The following is a 21,261-nucleotide window of genomic DNA, read 5'->3' on the forward strand; positions in this document are numbered from 1 at the left end:
TGTTAGATATGGATCCATGTGGTGATTTTCTTCTTTTAAAATATAATATGAAAATGGTTCTCTCTGTGAGAAAGCGGGTTTCTCGGGGAGGTTTTCTGGAGGCAGCCTTAGTATCAGTTCAGATCAATAATCACCCAAAACGCAGCCAGGTGATAAAAGTTCAGATCTTTTATTGTTTCCAATATAGCCCGGTTAGCTTAGAGGCCTATCTCTCTGCTTGGTTCCAAGAGTTCCCTCTGAATGTCTCCAAATCCAAAGGTTTGTCCTTCAGTCTTCCAGCCAACCAAGTGGAAAATGGAATGGATCTCTCTTGCCTCGGAGAGAGGGCTTCTGGCTCTCAATCTCCAATATAGCCCAGTTAGCTTTTCTTAGAGGCCCCTCTCTCTGCTTGGTTCTAAGAGCTCTTGCAGCTTTGTCTTCTGCCTCTGCCTCCAGCCAGCACCAAGGTAAAAGATGTAATGAATCTTTCTTGCCTCTGAGAGAGGGCTTTTGGCTCTCCCAGAGTGCTCTGTCTGGCCCAGAGTGCTCCTCTCCAATGTAATTCAGCTAAACTCCCCTAATTGGGCCTCTGCTTTCTTCTTATATATCAGAGAGTGGGATTATGGGTTTTCTCCCATAGTGCTCTCTGGCCCTAAGAGCTTCAAGGGAGGTGTGAATTCGGATATCTCATATTAAACCCTGAAATCTCCCAAAAGTATAAACTCCAATGAGTAAAGGTGTGAATACAACTATTGTATCAATTAGTTCTACTTAGTACCTTGTTTCAGGTTCTGGCCCAAAACATCTTCTTGTAAGATCAGATCAAGGATACCGAACCATGATAAATTAGATAATTATTGTCTCTATCAACTCTAATAACTTAACAGTCTGTAAAGATTCCAACAGGTCCACACTGGTTTTGCCAAATTGTTTTCTAGTTTTCCCAATAATTTTTGTGCAATAGTGAGTTCTTCAGACAATTCTCAGACGAAGAAATTGAAACTATTTCTAGCCATATGAAAATATGCTCCAAATCATTATTAATCAGAGAAATGCAAATTAAGACAACTCTGAGATACCACTACACACCTGTCAGATTGGCTAGAATGACAGGGAAAGATAATGGGGAATGTTGGAGGGGATGTGGGAAAACAGGGACACTGATACATTGTTGGTGGAATTGTGAACACATCCAGCCATTCTGGAGAGCAATTTGGAACTATGCTCAAAAAGTTATCAAGCTGTGCATACCCTTTGATCCAACAGTGTTTCTACTGGGCTTATACCCCAAAGAGATACTAAAGAAGGCAAAGGGACCTGTATGTGCCAAAATGTTTGTGGCAGCCCTGTTTGTAGTGGCTAGAAGCTGGAAAATGAATGGATGCCCATCAATGGGGGAATGGTTGAGTAAATTGTGGTATATGAACGTTATGGAATATTATTGTTCTGTAAGGAACGACCAGCAGGATGAATACAGAGAGGACTGGCGAGACTTACATGAACTGATGCTGAGTGAAATGAGCAGAACCAGGAGATCATTATATACCTCAACAACGATACTGTTTGAGGATGTATTCTGATGGAAGTGGACCTCTTTGATAAAGAGAGCCTTAATTGATCAAAGATGGACAGAAGCAGCTACACCCAGAGAAAGAACACTGGAAATAAATATAAACTGCTTGCATTTATGTTTTTCCTCCCGGGTTATTTATACCTTCTGAATCCAATTCTCCCTGTGCAACAAGAAAACTGTTTGGTTCTGCACACATATATTGTATCTAGGATATACTGCAACCCATTCAACATGTAAAGGACTGCTTGCCATCTCAGGGAAGGGGTGGAGGGAGGGAGGGGGAAAATCAGAACAGAAATGAATGCAAGGGATAATGCTGTAAAAATTACCCTGGCATGGGTTCTATCAATAAAAAATTATTTTAAAAAAAATAGTGAGTTCTTGCCCCAATAGCTGGCGTCTTTGGATTATCAAACATTAGGTTATTAGATTCATTTTTTTCCCTGTATACTGTGTATCTAATCTATTCCACAAATCAATCTACCTATTCCTTGTTTTTGTTCAGTTGTTTTTCACTCATGACCCTATTTGGTGTTTTCCTGGCAAGAACACTGGAGTGGTTTGCCATTTCCTTCTCCAATGCATTAAGGCAAACAGGGTCATACACCCATTAAGTGTCTGAAGCCTGATTTGAATTCTTTCTGATACTAGGCCTAGCTCTATTTCTTACCCAAGAGCAAATTGTTTTGACAATTATGACTTTGTAGTATGATTTGAAATCATGAATTTGTGGGCTTCGTTCCCATTTTTTCAGTGATTCTCTTGATGTCCTTAACTATTTGTTCTTCCACATGAATTTTGTTATTATTTGTGTCTAGTAGAGCTAATTCGGTTTCAATTGATCAAAGATGGACAGAAGCAGCTACACCCAAAGAAAGAACACTGGGAATGAATATAAACTGCTTGCATTTTCGTTTTTCTTCCCGGGTTATTTATACCTTCTGAATTCAATTCTCCCTGTGCAACAAGAAAACTGTTCGGTTCTGCACACGTATATTGTATCCAGGATATGCTGTAACCTATTCAACATGTAAAGGACTGCTTGCCATCTGGGGGAGGGGTGGAAGGAGGGGAGGGGAAAAATCAGAACAGAAATGAATGCAAGGGATAATGCTGTAAAAAATTACCCTGGCATGGGTTCTATCAATAAAAAGTTATTTAAAAGAAAATTATTTGTTTCTAGTGCTATAAAGTAGTCATTCAGGAGTTTTGTATGGAATTGAGTAAGTAAATTGATTGAGCAATTAATATTAATATTTAGTTCTGTCTACATATCTAATATTTAGATCTTTTATGTAAAGAATATTTTGAATATGTGTTCATAAAGTTCCTGTGTATGTCTTAGTAAGTAGACTCCCAAATATTTTAGTCTGTCTTCAGTTATTTAGAAATGAGTTTTATTTTCTGCTGGATTTTTTGATAATATACAGAAATGCCAATGATTTGTGCAGATTTATTTTATATCTTATAACTTTGCAAAAGTTTTTCATTGTTTCAATTAGGTTTGTTGGGTGAAAAAAATTTTTCAATGATTTTCTTGATATCTTAACTATTTGTTCTTCCACATGAATTTTGTTATTTGTTTCTAGTGCTATAAAGTAGTCCTTCAGGAGTTTTGTATGGAATTGAGTAAGTAAATTGATTGAGGCAGTATTATTAAGTTTCAATGCTTTCAAGATCATCCAGTCTCCAGTACAGATAGTCTGAGTGGATGTGCTTTCTCTGGTCTTGTCTCTCTTTTCAATTTCTGAAATAACATTGCAGTTTCCTCTTACAGCACTCTGAGGAGTCACAAATGGGATGCTGGACCAAGATAGGGATTTTCTCCAGCATGAGAAAGGTACAGAGTAGCTGATAGCATTCCCTTAAGGAACAAGATCCGGCCAGGCCCTGGAGGAGGGAGGAGCAGCAGACAGAGCTGTGGCAAGGTGGAAACTGTCACCACAAGCTCATGAGAGTGGAGAATGGTGAAGGCTTCCCCTGGAGTCTCCCAGTTTCTTGGGGAAAAACAAAACAAAACAACAGCAAACAAACAAACAAACAAAAAACAGAGGCCTGGGATGGGTGACTAAGCTCTGGCCAAACCTGGAGGTGGGAATGCTGACCATGTCACTGGAACTATCCATCCAATCTCCCTCAAAGCTTACAGCAGTAGTCCAAGACCTATCCTTCAGCAACTCTTGCTTCTGAGCAGTTCAGGGTCCAGTGATGGGGGGAATGGGTATTGAAGGAAAATGTACATCGACCCATTACTGGGAATGGCTCTACCTTTGAATCCCAGGGATTTTTTTCTCTCTCAAAGTTTTGTCTTCAGTTTACCAAACTTTTCAGCAACCTGGAGTCCAAGGGTTGCCAAGGGAAACTGGCTTAAAGTGTGGTAAATTGACCCACTCTCAGACTAATCAGCCTGGAGGTCTGGGGTGAGAAAACAGTAAGAAGAGAGAGTTATTTTTTGTTGTGTTGTTTGCTGCTGGGGATTAATAATCTAGAAGCACGAGGCTTCTAAACATGGGTCCTTCTGATGGAGGCCATGTCCTTAGTAAGCAGGCAATGGGGGTTAAAAATAGACTTAAGCTTGTGGACACTCATTAGCTGAGATTGTATTGTATCCCAGAGTTGAGGAATCTCCTTTTGGAAAGAGACACTGATTTTTAACCAGGGCTCTGGAGGAGTGAGTGTCTAACAGTATTGTCTTCAGCATATTTTCATCTTTGCATATTTTCCAGCATATTTTTTTGCCTTGCCTACCTTTCACAGCTGATGTCAATGAATATTCCAGTATATATCACCATAGTTTTGTCAAGTTCCTTGCCTTCCCTTTTTCTTCAGCATTCGCTCATGCATAAGCTGCAGTGATCTTCCTCTGCTCCATCTGCCTTGAAAGCCTCTCTTGTAACTAAGAAGGTCTCTATGCAAACCTGTAATTACCACCATGGTGGTTGGCTCTCTTGTAAGAGGAGGGGACCATGTGTTCTGTGAAATAATGCTGCTTCTTGCTCTTGAGCCTGAAATAAAACCAGCTCTGCCAATGCCTTTGTTTTCTTCTCCAAGGAGAGATAACCTGTAAGACATCCTTTCATTTGGCCGTGACTTCCATTTGTCTTCTGATTTAGCTAAATAAAACAGCAATATCAATGTCATTCAGCTATTTCTATAGTATTGTGGATCACTGGACAAATATATTACATTTAGAGTATGGTACTATTGATTAACATTTATTGGCACCTAAAGACTTATTCTTAAGGAAGAATTCATTAGCTAAGCATTTATTAAGCACTTACAATGTACCTGACATTGTACTAAACTCCTCTTCAAATATCTTATTTGACAAAACATCTGATGACAAGGCTGAGAAAGGTGCTATTTTCCTTCCATTTTACAGTTGAGAAAAATGAGATTAAATGATTTTCCCAAGGTCATATAACTAATAAGTACATTAGGTTGGATTTGAACTCAGAACCCCCTAACTCCAAGCTCAGAGCATTATACACCAAACTACTTAACTGCCTCTCCTAATTTTTTGTGTGTAGGAGTAAACCTGGGCAACTTAATAAGTGTAGCTTCTAGGGGCATCCCCCAACTATCAGATCTCAGATCAGGTCTCAGAAAGACTGAGGTTCAAGGTGTTTTGTGGGTCTTGATCCACTCAAGACCAAAGTTCCCAAGGCTCTCCTCTCCCTAATTGATGGGTTTATTTTTGCCAGTTAGCCAGATGACACAACTAATTCAAAACAAAGACATTTATTAACATAGTATAAGAAAGTAGCAATCATCCATTTCCCCCATAGATCTGAAGATACTCTGGTTTTATATAAACACATGCCATCAGTTAAAAGAGTGGAGACGTGAGGAATATTCAGGTAGAATCACATACACGGGCTTCCAGTGCTTCAGGGATGGCCATCTCTTTCAGTGTGATGTACCTTTTTCTTTTTTTCTTTTTTTTTCTTAATAATTTTTTATTGATAGAACGCATGCCAGGGTAATTTTTACAGCTTTATCCCTTGCATTCATTTCTGTTCTGATTTTACCCCCTCCCTCCCTCCACCCCTTCCCCGAGATGGCAAGAGTCCTTTACATGTTGAATGGGTTGCAGTATATCCTAGATACAATATATCTGTGCAGAACCAAACAGTTTTCTTGTTGCACAGGGAGAATTGGATTCAGAAGGTATAAATAACCCGGGAGGAAAAACATAAATGCAAGCAGTTTATATTCATTTCCAGTGTTCTTTCTCTGGGTGTAGCTGCTTCTGTCCATCTTTGATCAATTAAGGCTCTCTTTATCGAAGAGATCCACTTCCATCAGAATACATCCTCAAACAGTATCGTTGTTGAGGTATATAATGATCTCCTGGTTCTGCTCATTTCACTCAGCATCAGTTCATGTAAGTCTCGCCAGTCCTCTCTGTATTCATCCTGCTGGTCGTTCCTTACAGAACAATAATATTTCATAACATTCATATACCACAATTTACTCAACCATTCTCCAATTGATGGACATCCTTTCATTTTCCAGCTTCTAGCCACTACAAACAGGGCTGCCACAAACATTTTGGCACATACAGGTCCCTTTCCTTTCTTTAGTATCTCTTTGGGGTATAAGCCCAGTAGAAACGTGATGTACCTTTTTCTGTCAGTCTCTGCTAAGCATGTCACCTACACAAGTTTTTCTTCCTAATTGCCATCGGTGAATATGTTTCTGACAAAGATCAACTGGTTCTCTGGTGAATATTGGCCAGGCAAGGATTCACTGGGCATGGGTTTATTGAGGTCCTCTCTTTCCACGTTCTTGTTCCAGTGGGGGGGCTGCCTTTCCCCCTGCAGAAGAAGAATGGACTCTACAAATTTATGGTTTCAACTCTTTTCAGGAAGGAGTGCTACACACTCATTCCTTGGATGAGTCTGTTCTCGATGGTTAAAATGAGTGTCTCTTTCCAAAAGGAGATTCCTCAACTCTTTGGGACACAATAGTCTCAGCTAATTAGTATCCACAAGCTTAAATCTATTTTTAACCCCCATTGCCTGCTTATTAAAGGCATGGCCTTCATCAGAAGCTTTACTATAAGGGTCAGAAAATCCTTATTTAATTGCCTTAAAGGGATCTTGTGAGTTCATACTCATGAAAGATGGCCACTCGCCAAAGAAACAATTTTGGTTCCTCAGGTGTGGAGGTGAAGAGTGAGGTTAAATCCTGCACATCAACAAAGACCCCACCTTTTTCAAGCCCAGATGAGACGACTCAATCTCAAACATGGAAGTTAGGCATAAGAGAATCATTTGGTCCCATAAGATGAGAAAATCACATGATCTGAAAGATTGTAACAGTGAAGTGGAATGAGTCTGTGAACTTTCTGATGTCTGAAGAAGTGCTGGGACTCAACATTATAGAGAGGAGAGGAATACCTGGGATTCAAGAAGGATTGAAGAGAAACAAGTTGACTGAGTTACCATGTGATGGAACAAACAGATCTTCTCTACTATTGTAGATTATTCATATGGCACCATTCTGATGGGAACGAGGTTTCCTTTCTCAGAGCCTCAAGTAGGGATGCCATGGATCTGGAGGACTATGAGTTCTTCCTGAAGAACCTCCTATTTTATGAGGTTGCCTATGCTATTGTTGGATGTAGGATTCTAGGAATGGTGAGTAAGGTCACTAGAAAGTGAAAATTTTCTTTTAGCAACCCAGGTTTGTTTTCTTTCTGGGAGAAGAAAGTGAACTATAATCGTACAATAAATATAGACCAGAATATAGATTTAGGGGAGAGGAAGAAAGCTTAATAAATAAAGCTTTCTTCTATGAGGTTGGAAAAGGAAGATGTGATTCACCACAGTGGAAAGGAAAATCATTTTGATTTGTAATGGAACTATAAGTTCCTTAGAGTGTGGAATGAAAGTAGAATCAAATAAAGGCTATATAAAAATATATATATATATATATATGTATAGTGTTAGTTGAAATATTTGCATAGGCACCAAAGACCCTTTTATACAATTTGTAGAAACCTAAGGCTCTCAGCAGGTATGTATATTGTCCTTCATTCTCAAGAAGTCCAATAACATCATAAGGGTGAATCTCAGTGGGAGACTGCCTAAGCCAAGGGGTTATTTATAAGCAGTTCCTAATTTATATAAAATCTAGATATGAATGTACTGGACTTTGGGTTTCATCTACTTCTCTCCCACCATCACTACAAACAGGGGAAGGCTGGGTTCCCCATCTTGTATTTGTTTTTTGAATGGCCAAAATATTGTCTAATGACAAAGTCTCTCCTCCCTTCCGCTTCCTGGCTTCTTTCAGGACTCAGCTCAAAGGTTTTCTGCAAGAGGACATTCTTGGTCCATCCCAATGCTAGTGTCTTCTGAGCTTACCTCCCATTTATCTAATGTATATCTTCTATAATTACAGATATTTTGTCTCCCTCATTAGTTTGTAAGCTCCCAGAAGGTAGTGGCTGATTTCACCTGTCACCATATAGAACTTGGAAAAAACATATATTGTATCTAGGATATACTGCAACATATCTAACATATATAGGACTGCTTGCCATCTAGGGGAGGGGGTGAAGGGAGGGAAGGGAAAAATCGGAACAGAAGCAAGTGCAAGGGATAATGTTGTAAAAAATTATCCTGGCATGGATTCTGTCAATATAAAGTTATTATAAAATAAAATAAAATATATAATTTAAAAAAATAGAACTTGGCAAATCCAAGTATCCTACTTGAGGTTCCAGATTTTCCCAAGATCACAGAGGCAACAAGTGATCCAGATTCCAAAATAGGGTTCTCTGCAAACCTCCAGTAGGACTAGATAATTACTAAGGCTCCTTCAAGCTCTAAATTCTATGATATTCAATATTATATGGTTGCTTCTACCATTGTGGGCTAGCCCCACTATTAGTTTCATAGCATTTGAGAAAATGCTCCTCTTGGCCATTTGCAGAGGTGGGCAACTGTAGGACAGAAGCCTTGTATGCTGATGTTGGTTTTTTTCTGCAATTGCTTTCTATGCCTTTTCTTTTGAAATTTTTATTGCAAGGAATGGCTCACTAGGTGAGGTATGGGTTGAGTTCTGTAGGTGATGCAAAAAAAAAAAAAAAAGGGGGGGGGGAGTTTTAAAAACAGGATTAAAATACTTAAACAGTTCTTCCTTGTATTGAGTCCACCCAGAGATCCTAGTTCTGCCCAATTATAATACATGACCACTCTGCAGATGCTATAAGAGGTATCACGGACCCTTTTCCTCCTTTCTGTGTTCTCCAAATTATGAGGGTTTCTAAAAGTCCCATTGCAGGTTCTGTATGCTAGCTCCAAGCAACAATGCAGGGGATTCTGCTACTCCCTTTGGGAACCATTTAAGAAGAAAAGCAGGAGCCTCTGGAAGTCAGTCAGGTTGATTTTAGAGCTGGCAAGGGTTTCAGCAGTCAATTACCCAGCCTACATAGAATACCTCTCCCCAATATAGGATGACGGATCATCCACTTTTTAAGTTTCTAGAACCCAGATTTTTAAAGTGTGGTCCACAGCCCCTGGGGTCACATAATGTGGGGGTCATGAAATTATGATTGCCCCTTCAGAAGCCAACTTGTACCCATACATTGAAAGAAATATACAATATGTCACAAGCTTTCAGATACTCAACAAATCTCTTGCATATGATCCCACAGCCGGGACCTCACCCCTCACATTCTTTCCCCTCCCTCTCCAAAAAAAGCACAGGACAGAAGTTGATTGGGAAGGATCTGGTTTTCTCTTTTATAGTTTAAGGGAACGCCCATCACACCAGGGTCCCACAAAAGGCACTTATTTGGAGATAGACCCTACACCAACCCTGCCCAGTCTTCCCTGCTCACCACTCTAGCTCCTTAAGCGGAATAAGAAAACACTGATATGTCTTAAGAGCCTGGCTCCCCCTTGGCACGGGAAGAGCCCAATGGGCCAACCTTTGGGTCTGTCTTAGAACCAAGTGGATCAGGGTGGGGGGGAGCGGGCACAGGCTCTGGATTTCCAGGGAGCTACCCACGATGAGCAAACATAGAGGAATTAGGGACATGGGCTGTATGGCTTAGGTTGGCACTAGAAGGAAAGTTTGGTCTGGCTACCAGAACTTTTGATATCCTAGTAGCTCTGTGGGGTGACTTTGGAGACCAGGAGTCTGATGGGAGAGAAAGATCACCCCTGGGCATAAGGGAGATTCCCAGAGTCACCTTAAGCCAAACCCAAGGCAGGGGGCGTCTAGAGAGTGGATAGAAGCAGGCATTGAGTTGCACTTATGTTGGGGGGTGAACTGTTCCCGCCACCTTCCATCCCCATAGCAGTGCTTGGAGAGGGAGATGGAGATCCCAGAGGCCCTCAACTCCATCCCCCTTGGGGGCTGCAACCAAAGCTTTCAGCCAAATTAACCACCAGGGAATATACAGAAACTAAGGGAGAATCAGACTTAGCTCCAGGACTGGTGGGGCCGGAGACGGAGTGGAGCAGGGGGATGAACAACTGGCATCCCCAAGTCTCCTTTGCTCCTTTCAGAAAATAGCAATTTAAAAAATGTAAAAATCCTTTCCCATCCCACCCTCCTTTCCCCTTCAGGTCCTGGGCCCCAAAGAGGCAGAAGGAGTTAACTTCCCACCCTTTCAACCTCCCTGCCCCTTTCCTCTAAAAATCTATATACACATATACATATTTATATGGCACAATGGGGCCGGGAGCCCTGGTCCCCAGCCCCTTCCCTCTCCCGTTCCCCAGGCCCCACTGGGGGACAGAAAGGTTGAGTCACCGAGATGACTGCTCCATTGGGCCTGGGACATTATTGGTTAAGGCAGATGTGACTCTGTGTGTGTGTGTGTGTGTGTGTGTGTGTGTGTGTGTGTGTGCAGGGGCAGTGGTGCAAAGAAGGCAGGAAGGGCTAGGTAAGAATGGGCCTCCCAAGCCTGAGAATTTCCATCACTGAGGGGTTCCCTCGCTTGCCCCCTCCTCCACCTCCTGCAGATCCTGGGGGTCGGGGCGGATTCCTGAGCCCTACACAAGCCTAGGGCAGCAGGTCCTTCTTTGACTTGCCTCCGTCTCCCCATCTGTAATAGTCACCCTCCCCCCTTTAAGAGGCACTAATTGAAAGAGGAAAGAAGAACCCATTTTAGAGGGATCTGGCCTTGAGGGGATACAGAGCCAAATCCCTTCTCCCATCCTTCTCAAACGGACTGTTTTTAGGGAGAAATCTGCTTTGGGGACATCTCCTATGTTTTTCCTTACCGCCCCCCACCCAAGTCTGGGGAGAAAGGGCTCGGAACAAGGCACTTGGCATGCAACCTTGCCCAGCCAGAAGGGCAGGCTGGGGTCAGGGCGAGAGTGGCAGTGGAGGGGGCTGAGGCACACAAAGCTGAAACACTGACAATCGTCCCCTTCTTTTCCTTTCTCCCCCTTCCTATTAAGGGTCCCAAAATTTGGCAGCAGAGAAACTCAGCAGCACTGGAAGAGATCGAAGAGGAGTCCCTCTAACGCCCCATTTCTGGGGCGGGAGGGATCTAAGGCACTGGTGCTTCCATCGTGGAGAGTCAGACGGAGGGATGAAGCCGGGAGCATCCTCGCGCTTGCTGCCCCTTTGTCCCTCTGATCACCCCCATCCGCTCCTTCCATTCTGGGTCTGGTGAGATGGGCTGGGCTGGCTGGTGGCAGTGTAAGGGGAGAGAGTCCTTCCCCGTGGCACTGAATTTAAAAATTGATTTGTTTCTTTAAAAACAGACAAAATAAAAAAGGAAGAGGTGACTGGAAGTTCAAGTGTGCAGAGGGAGGATCGGCTTCCACGACGCTGAGCAGGGGCTCGGGGACGGTGAGTGCCTGGCCAGACCTAGCTCTGTGACAAGCAGGGGCCCGGAGCCGGGAGAGCAGGAGGGGCACCGGCCCCCCCCTCACTAGCTCTCAGTCCTCTGTTGTTTGAGCACCGAGTAGACGTCATCAACGCGGCTGAGCCGTTCAAAGAAGGGAAGGAGGTCCTGGAGCTCTGTGTCGCCCATGTTGTCGAACCAAGAGGCCACGGGTACCTAAGAAGGATGGGGCCGTGGAGCAGGGTGAAGGCTACTAGGGGCTCCCCGTTCCACCCTCCCAGTGCCCAGGGATGGCCACCCCAGGGCCCCCTCCCATCTGCTGGAGCCGGAGCCCTGCTAGTCCCCAGTTCTCTGGCTCATCCCGCTGCCCAGTCCCACGGCACGCGTCTTTCCTCCCCCTCCCAGCTGTCCCTCGGACTCACAGCATTGTCTGGGTGAAAGACATAGGACGCGGGAGAGTTGTCCAAAATGAGCACCCTCCGAAGGTCCCGGCCCAGGCGGCTCAGGTCTTTGACGTAGTTTCCTCGGTGGAAGACACAGGACTCTCGGAAGAGCCGGGCCCGAAAAGACCCCCACTTGTCCAACAGGTCAGCAACGGGGTCTGCGTACTGGGAGGGACACATACGTGACGTAGAGTGTTGGGTTTGGCCAGGGGCAAATTCCCTCAATAATAACCACGTTTGCCCCTCGGGCTTTGCAAACTCTGGGCTATGGAAATGCTATCACTGTTGTGATTAATAATTTTTGTTATCACGGCAGGAGGGCCTGAAGGGGATTGTCGGGACCCCCTGGGAGGTTGCCTGATTACTTGTGAAGTGACGGGGATGCTGGGGGAAGGGACTCGGGGAGAAGCCCCAATCTCCTACCCCCACCTTGTGGGAAATGGAACAGAGGGAAGGAATGGCGGCCCATTGAGGGAACTGCCCCGCGGCAGGCAAGGAGGGGGAGAGGGTCAGGAAGGCAGGGGCTCACCTTGGCCAGGCTGGCAGTGAAGAGCACACACTCAAACAACTCCCCCATCCGCTGCAGGAACTCATCCACGTGGGGCCGCTTCAGCACGTAGACCTGGGGGCAGGGGCAGTGAGGGGGCTGGCCTGGCTCACGAGGGGAGGACGTGGGACGGAGCTCTCCCGATGCCCACCCCCGCTACGGCCGCCGTGACTAAGGCCCTGACCCTATCTGTCTCGGAGGAGCAGGAGCTTTGGGTCACATTCAGATTGCTAAGGAAAAGGCCTATGGGGGACAGGGCACCCTCACCCCAAGTGATGCTGAGTACCGGCCCCCGAACCAAGTAATGGAGAACAGGCTAAAGAGAAAACAGCCTATCCTGGATTACTTGAAACGGGTCCCGGCCACCGAGTGGGGTGAGAGGTTGGAGGAGGCAAGAGGGAGAAGAGGAATAAACAAAAGCCCCTAGTCTTTCTCAATGGAACTAAAATAAGAAACCAGATTTCACAAACTGTAAAATGAGAGGTCAGGCTAAATCAAACATTCTAACCTTTCCTGCATATGAAGCTGACAGACCCTCATTCAGAATCATGTTTTTAAATGCATAAAACAAAATTCACAAGATTACAAGGGGCGTTAATTATATTGTTTAGTACAATTAACAAAATAGCAACCAAAAAAAAAAAAGCTGACAGACCCCCAGCTAGACCCACTTCCCGAACTCCAGCATGCCCTTCAGCCCCAATATTCTAGGATTCTAAGTGTGGGGAAGACAAGAGTGGGAAGTTAGGAGCCTCCAGAGCCTGGCAGCTTAAGGGACTCCCAGAAAGCATGAGTAAGACTGGATCTTCCTTTCCACCCATCCCCAAACCCTTACACTTCCCTGCTCTTGACCCTCCCCATCCACTCACCTGGTGAACCATTCCATCAATCTCCACAGGGATGATGAAGTCTGCATTGTTCACGGGCTGTGGGAGATGCAAAAAGGCTGTGATTTGATGACTGAGTCACTGCTGTGACTCCCAAGCTCTGGCTGGGAGGTGGAAGCATATTTCCAGCCCTCCCTCGGAGAAGGGGAAGAAGGGAGGAGAGCCAGCAGGAGGGAATGGGAAGCACCAGGCCCAAGACCTAAGAGGGGGATGGGAAGGGTCATCCTGGGGTTGGGAGGGTCCCAAGGTCAGAATCCAACCTTAAAGGAACTGTGCACCAAGGTCTCATCCAGGTCGATGACCACACAGATTTTGCCCAAGTCCTGGGCTTTGACCTCAGGAAGCAGATATTTAGCCGGTGCCTGTAGGGAGGACAAAGGGGGTCAGATAACAGGATGGAGGGCCATCGAGAGACAACAGGATAACTCAAGCATCCCCAAATGTCTCTTCTGCTAGGATTCAATCCCCACTTCCTTTTTTTTTGGAGGCAATAGAGGCTAAGTGACTTGCCCTGTGTCACACAGATAAGTTTATGAGGCTGGATCAAATCCTCCAGAGCTCTACCCATTGCACCGTCCAGCTGCCCCTCAATCCTTACTTCCTCAGTAGCCCCATCCCCAGGACAGCCCAGACTGGGCTCTAATTCTCCCTAAGATCTGGAAGCAAATGATTTCATCTGTCCTATAGTGTCTTCCAGAGCTTCTGGGGGAATAAAATGAAAAAATGCCCGTGTCCCTCTGTGGATATATAATACCAATAACAACATTTGTAAGCATTTGTAAAGCACGTGAAGCTCAGAGATGGGACAACGTTACTTAATTTGGGGCTCACAATGAGGGCTTTGGCACAGTGGACAGAAAGCTGACTTTCCAAGAATATGGAAAGTTACACTCCGACTGAAGTGGCTGGGGGCAGATCACCTAACACCCTAGGGCAAGGGTTATTTGTCCTCTCAAAGAGAACCATGACATCAAAAAGGGGTTGCCATGACTTGCAAATGAACTGGATTCAAGTGAGGGAAAGCTATGCAAAGTCACCAGCTTTACTTTTTCCTCTGGAGCCTTCTGGGTACAGTGGCAAGACACAGATCAGGATGAGAGGAGAAGACCCTGGATGCAGTGGGGGACCTTGGCTTTTAAGCAAAGATCTTTCCCAGGTCTCCCTTTGATTGAAGTAACACAATCCCTCCTTAGGGATTAAGGCTAGGGAAGAAACAAAGGGCTATTAAATTGTGGACACCCTTTGATTCAGTAGTGTCTCTACTGGGTCTGTATCCAAAAGAGATCAGAAAAAAAGGGAAAAGAACCCACGTGTGCAAAAATGTCTGTGGCAGCCCTTTTTGTAGTGGCTAGAAAATGGAAACTGAATGGATGCCCATCAGTTGGGGAATGATTAAACAAATTGTAATATATAATGTAATTAAATACTATTGTTCTAAAAGAAATGATGAGCAGGATGATTTCAGAAAGGCCTGGAGAGACTTACACGAACTGAAGCTGAGTGGAATGAGCAAAACTAAGGGAATCTTGTTACACAGTCACAGCAAGGTTATGTCATGAGCAACTGTGATGGACTTGGCTCTTCTTAACAATGCAGTGCTTTAAGGCAATTCCAATAGAATTGTGATGAAAAATGCCATTCACACATATAGAGAGAACTATGGAGACTGAATGTGGATCAAAGCATAGTATTTTCACTTTTTTTTGTTGTTGTTTGTTTGTTTGGTTTTTTCCCTTTCTTGTATTTTTTCCCTTTTGATCTGATTTTTCTTTTGCAGCACAGTGAATATGGAAATATGTTTAAAAGGATTACACATGTTCCTATTCAACATGTAAAGGACTGCTTGCCATCTGGGGGAGGGGGTGGAGGGAGGGAGGGGAAAAATCGGAACAGAAGTGAGTGCAAGGGATAATGCTGTAAAAAATTACCCTGGCACGGGTTCTGTCAATAAAAAGTTATTAAAAAAAAAAAGAATTATACATGTTTAATCTATATTGGATTATTTGCTGTCTAGGGGAGAAAAATTTTGAACACAAGCTTTTGCAAAAATGAATGTTGAAAACTATCTTTGCACATATTTGTTTTGTTTTGTTTTTTGGCTGAAGCAACTGGGGTTAAGTGACTTGTCCAGGGTTACATAGCTAGGAAATGTTTCGCATCTAGGGCCAGATTTGAACTCAGGTCATCCTGACTTCAGGTCTTTGCATGTATTTGGAAAAATAAAATATTATTTTTTTTAAAAAATAGCTCCTTTAAAGTAGTTTTCAAAAAATCTGGGAAAGGAAGATCCTTAGAGTTTCCTACCCAAACAGAAATAAATGCTATTTACTTTCACTTTGAGTTCATCAGAATCAAAATAATGAACAAGTGAGGCTTGGACTTGAACCAATTATTGGTCAGTCAATGAGAGCTAAAGTGATGTGGGTTTGAGATGTGATCGGTAAGAAAGAAATCTAATCTATAAACCCGAAGATATCTAGGTAGGTTTGGTCTCTCAAAATATATTCTTTTGTGGACAGAGAGAAGAAAAGGAGAGACGAAAGGAAGAGAAGAAAGAAGGAAGGGATGGGAAGGGATGAAAGGAAGCAAAGAAGGATGATGGAGAAAGGAGAAAGGAAGCAAAGAAAGATAGATGGAAGGAAGAGAGGGAGAGAGGAAAGGAAGGAAGGAGAAACTCCGACTACACATAGAGGAGACAGGGCCAGCACACATTGCTAGAAGGCCTTTCCTCAGTTGGGCGCCCTCAATGCCAAGGAGATCACGATCCAGTCCCTATCCTTCATCCTTGTAACTACTCCTGTGAGTAGGAATGGACATTATTTCCCCATTTTGCAAATGAGGAAACTGAGGCTCATTAAATGCTAAATGATTTTGCTCAATTAAATGCATTAAGTACTTGAGGAAAGATATTTAGAGATATTAAAGCTAGAGCTAGACACTTAATGTTTAAGAAACTGAATTCTCTGAAAGCAATTTGAAAAGCTGAGAGCAGTATATAGGTTCTAAAAGTCACCATTCTAATGATTAACTCATGGTCCAGAGGCCCAGGTTAAACTGTAGCTCTAATGCTTCCTAACTGTGATTCTGGGAAAAACATCTGACCTGAGACTCAATTTCCTCGTCTGTAAAATGGGGATAATAACATCTACATGGCCTACCAAGCTCAGCCTGTAGTAAAAAAAAGCATGCTAGGAAAACTAGTTGCCCCAGGGAATTGAGCACTGGCTTTGGAGTCAGGAGGACGGGAGTTCAAATCTAGCTTCAGATTCCCTTTACCCTGAATTCCTTTAAAAAAAAAAAAGAAAGAAAGAAAGAAAGAACGCCGGTAATCTTAAAAGTTTATTAATCTTGCTGATGGAAATAGAAACGACAATAATTCTATTGCCCCTCTTCCTGGAGGGTGAAGCCTGAGTTACTGACCTTGGGGACTGTCCCATTTTCCTCCACCAGCAGGGGGGCGTTATTGTTAATGGGCACGGGCTCAGCGTCATCATGACACAGGCAGCAAAACAGAGATTGGAAGATTCCTCGGCTCCGGGGTTTCTTCGAAGGCTGTTCTCCTGTGAAACCCAAAACCGACTCATCAGGCTGGTGTGGGGATGGGAGGACTCACACTCGGCCCCAACCCTCGTCAAGATGGGAACATTAACAAACAAGTCAGAAAGTTTGATCAAACCAGCAGGAGAATGAGCAAATCCTGCTTCTATCCCCATTAGTGAGACCAAGTCACTTAACTTTATTTTGCATATGTAAAATGAGAGTCGACTCATGACCCAAAAAGATCTCTTCCAGCTCCAAATCGATGCTCTTATGAATCGAAAACCGTCCAAAGATCCAATCGTGGGCTCGAGGTACAAGTCCCGTCACCTTGGGGCATCCCCCCAAGGCTTCTCCACTAAAGCCCTACTGGTTCTCTGGCTGCCAAGGAGGGGAAGAGACAGAGGCAGCCACCAAATCAGAGGGAACAGTTGCCAGGCCAGCATTTCTTTGGCCAAACTTGGCCGCTTCCCACCCGAGTAGCTGACTCTCAACTTATGGGCTCCCCCTGAGGGGAGTCAAATGAAATCTGTTCAGATCAGCAAGCAGATCAAGACTGGAGAATTTAAATTTGCATGAACTAATAATGCAATGTACAGAGTAATCGACAAGATGACTTCAGTAAAATAAAGGAAAACAACTTTGAAAGACATAAGAACTTTTGGGGAAGAAATAATGATACCCGGCCATCACCTCAAAGAGTAGGTGTGCAGAATGAAACATTCATGATATTGCCAATGTGATTTATTTTAAAAATCGACTTATGGGTTAAAAGAGAGGGCTTGGGGATGGGAAGGTGAATAGCTTAAGGGATAGTAACACAGATACCAAAAAAAAAAAAAAAAAAGAATCTTAGTAAAATATTAAAAACAAATTCAGAAAGGGAGAAGACAATTTTATTACTACCTTCTTAAGTTTAATACACATTAAAAAAAATAAACACAACAAGAACTCGTGATTTTCTACAGGATCCTCCACCCACACATATTGAAAAATTTGTGTTTGCTGGTAACTTTAACTTATGGTGGAAAAAATTTCAAGGTGATTACTCAAGATGCCAGAGACAGAGGTTTATTCTGTAAGGTTGGCTGATCCCAGAAAAGTAACATTATGAGATGAGATCACAGAATTTGAAGCTGGAAGGGACCATAAGATCCTCAAATCAAAATTCAAATTCCTCATTATGAAAAAAAGTTATTTTGACTTTAGATATTAGAAAAGAGCAGAAAACAAAAAGTTCCTATTTGAAACTGAATAGATTCACAAATAGAATTTCTTTCACCTTTTAAAAAAGTCTATCACATATTCTGCTTTCCTCTGAATTTCTCTTATGCATTAAAATGATTTTGGGGGGCCAACACTATAGTTAACCTCCTCTACCACCACCCCCAAATTAAAAACTGAAAGAGGAAAAAAACCCCAAGTCTGCTTGTCACAAGTAAGCAGAATTCACCAACAATCAATTTAGAGTTGCCAGATCCAAAAAGTGTCAGTCACTTCTGTCTTAATTTTACAGAAGAAATTGGGGTTCAGAGAGTGAGCTGTCCAAGCATTAAAGAGTTGGTAAATAATAAAGTCTACATTTGAACTCGGATCTGTCTTCTTGTCCCCATCCTAAGACAGGCTTTTTTCTCCTCTGGGGTGTATCCAGACACACAGATGCACACGCCCCTGGAAATGGACTCTTCGACCCAGGGGCCCCCGGCAGTCTGGGGAAACTTCGCTAGCAATGGCCTTCTATCAACTCCCTTCCTGCCTCGGAGCTCCTCCCCTTGGAAATTAGGGTTCAATGTCCACCGCGCCAGCTGGCACTAGGAGGGAGTCCGAAGAGCCAGCCACTGCGAGTCTGTGCTCCGTCCCACACCATCTGGACTGACACGTCCCAGGCCCGGTCCCTCGCCCTCCCCTCCCCTTAGGCCCGAAGCGGCTCTAACTAGCCTCCGACCAAGTTCACGGGCGCCCTGGGGCTGGGGGCTTCCCGCCCCGGAGGTTTGAGAAGCAAGTTAAATTAAAGCCCCGAAGACACCCAATAACAGTCAATTTCCAGAGCCCCGAGCTCCCACTCGGAGGCTAAGTGAGCCAGGAAGGGAGCTCCAAGCGAGGCTGCAGGGAGTGCTAGAAAGCTGGGGGTGGGGTTGGGTTTGAAAACAAGTGACGTTCGTCGGCGGTGTGTCGCGTAGCTCGGACCTGGGATCCCCCCCACCCCAAAAGTGCAAACACACGCCCCGGTTTCGGACTCCCTCAAAGCGCTTCTCATCTCTCGGGCTCCGAGTTGGGCCGGCGTCCCCAAGAAGCGGCTGTCCTTTTCTGGGCTGCTTTCGGAATCAATGTTTTCGTGCTGGGGTCAGGAAGTGGGGGGGAAGACGTGAGGCGGAGCACCCCCTCCCCACTCCACCCCGGCCCACTCCCTGTCACTCCCCGAACCCACAGCGTACACCCGCTCCCCATCACAGCCCCAACCTGACACCGGCTCGGAAAGGGGTGGAGTCTGAGGGGCCTTAATCTCCCCCTACTCCCCAAATATGCAATCCCCCAGGCGCAGCCCGTTACTTCCCAGGGGCCCAGTTGCTTAGGTTCAGTTCCCAGACTCCCTGGGTGGGGGCAGGGTGATACGGAAGAAGCCCTGACTACTTCAACTTTCCCCCCTCCCCCCGAATTCCCAGGCACTTCCACCCCCCCAGTCTCAGTTTCCCCACTCTAGCTCAGTGGGAGCGCTAAAGGAGCGAAATCTCGCCTCAAGTCCTCATGTTTAAACTCCCCTCTCCAAGCACTTACAGTGCTTTGAGATCGTCCCGGAGAGATGGGACGGGAAGGGAAGGCGAGCCAGCGGCCCCTTGGCGTCCGGCCGGCCCGTGCACCACCTCCCTTCTCCCCTCTCCAGCCCTGCACCCCTTCCCTTCCCTAATCTTGCACCCCTTCCTTTCCCCCAACCCCATCTGCCCCAGTACCTTTGCCCCGCAGCGGGCTCCGCGCCTCTTCCTTGCTAATCTGAGTGATGACGGCCGAGCTGTCCATGGGGCCAGGCGGGCTCGGGCCGGACTCTGCCCCCGGCGCCCGGCCCCCCCCCCAGCTCGGGCCGGAATGGGGGCGCGGGGGGGGAGGGGAGAGGAAGGGAGGAAGGGATCCCCAGGAAATAAGGAGGAGGGGGGAGGCTCGAGGGGGGAGGGAGAAAAACGGGGGGGGAGGGAGGGGGCGCGGAGGAAACTTTGTTACAACATGGAGTTTCCTCCCCGCGAGGCGGATACAAACATGGAACCCAGGCGCCGTTTCAAGGTTCCCCCTTAAAAGGGCGATGACTTCCGAGAAACCAGGTCTCCAGACTCACGCTTCCTCCCTCTTTTGGGGAGGTAGTTCCATCCGGGACAGAAAAAAGCTATTTAAGAATTATTTGTAGTTCTTTCGAATTCGATTCAACCAGCTCGGGGTTGGGTCAATAATACTGACTCTTAAGCAAGGCTTGCTTTTTTTTTTTTTTTTTTTTTTTTTTTTGGTTTACGCAGCATTCCTCACCGCTCAAACTCCTCCCCATGCCTCCGGCAGGTATTGTTATTCCATTTTCCTGATAAGGAAACTGAGGCCCGGATTGGCCTAAAGGGAACACAGTTAAATTTAAATTTATTAATTGAGATTAGAGCCTAATTTTTCTCCTTTTAGTGGGTCCACGAATCCCTCAGCCTAGGGAACCCCCAAATCGTATGAAATCTTTTCCAGCTTCCTCGCAGGACGACTAGTATAGGACGACTTAATGATCAATTTAAGCTGTATATTGATTTAACATAAAATGCACGCTATTGCTAGCCTTCTCAAGGAATGGAGCTGAAGGGAAGGACTTCGAAACTCCAAAAATTTAAGTTGTTTTTTTAAAAAGAATAAAATTAATAGAATTCACAAAATATAATACATGAGTTATTAATAGCAGCATTAATACTGCCGGCATCACCAGCATGGAGCATCCAGGGCCTTCCTGACTCCCAAGAAAAAATTAATAATAATCGATGATAACAATAAATTAATAACTCATCTTCACAACACTTTCGACCAGTGTCTACAATACCGACCGTAAAGTGTCCAAATTTGAGTCTGTCTCAGACCCCATATTGCCTCGTCCCTCCCCCCAATTGATTCTATGTCTTGTGCAGTGTGGTTTTTTTTTGGGGGGGGGAATAGGTCCTTACTCCCTGGGGACCTTCTTCTCTGCTTTGATCTGAGAGTAAAGTGGGCCAGGAGGACTCCGGAGGCATTTGCTATGGGGATTATCTGGCACATTTGCCTTGGATGAAGCTCTCAGGTGTGGGACAGGGGAGATTTATGGGAGAGATCAAGGAAGATTCTTCCCCTGTGTATTTATATTGCAGCAGAGAGCCTAACCTCCCAGGTCACAGAGACACCAGCAAGGAAGCTGTAATGTCAGAGCTAAAAGGGACCACCATTGAAAGGTTTCCATTCACTGTGTTCAAATATGCATACCCTTTGAC

At 44.8% G+C, this 21,261-nt stretch overlaps 1 protein-coding gene across 1 annotated transcript; it reads right to left on the bottom strand.

Annotated features, from left to right (window-relative positions):
- Window positions 1–9,281: 9,281 nt before the first annotated feature.
- CTDSP1 (CTD small phosphatase 1) lies at window positions 9,282–20,255 on the bottom strand. Its single transcript, XM_051983560.1, has 7 exons — window positions 19,735–20,255; window positions 16,670–16,809; window positions 13,510–13,611; window positions 13,232–13,288; window positions 12,345–12,437; window positions 11,795–11,980; window positions 9,282–11,588 (listed from the first exon to the last, which is right to left on the bottom strand). Exons 1-7 carry the CDS (start codon window positions 19,799–19,801, stop codon window positions 11,460–11,462), a joined length of 774 nt encoding a protein of 257 aa, XP_051839520.1. The 5' UTR covers window positions 19,802–20,255; the 3' UTR covers window positions 9,282–11,459.
- Between the last annotated feature and the right edge of the window lie 1,006 nt (window positions 20,256–21,261).

The sequence above is a fragment of the Antechinus flavipes genome, chromosome 3 (genome assembly GCF_016432865.1).
Source record: "Antechinus flavipes isolate AdamAnt ecotype Samford, QLD, Australia chromosome 3, AdamAnt_v2, whole genome shotgun sequence".
Classification (NCBI taxonomy): domain Eukaryota; kingdom Metazoa; phylum Chordata; class Mammalia; order Dasyuromorphia; family Dasyuridae; genus Antechinus; species Antechinus flavipes.

Coding starts and splice junctions, on each gene's coding strand:
- CTDSP1 (XM_051983560.1), bottom strand. CDS start 19,801: ATGGACAGCTCGGCCGTCATCACTCAGATTAGCAAGGAAGAGGCGCGG. Junction 16,810..19,734: donor GAGCCCGCTGCGGGGCAAAG/GTACTGGGGCAG, acceptor TGGGTTTCACAG/GAGAACAGCCTTCGAAGAAA. Junction 11,589..11,794: donor TCTTTCACCCAGACAATGCT/GTGAGTCCGAGG, acceptor CATCCTTCTTAG/GTACCCGTGGCCTCTTGGTT.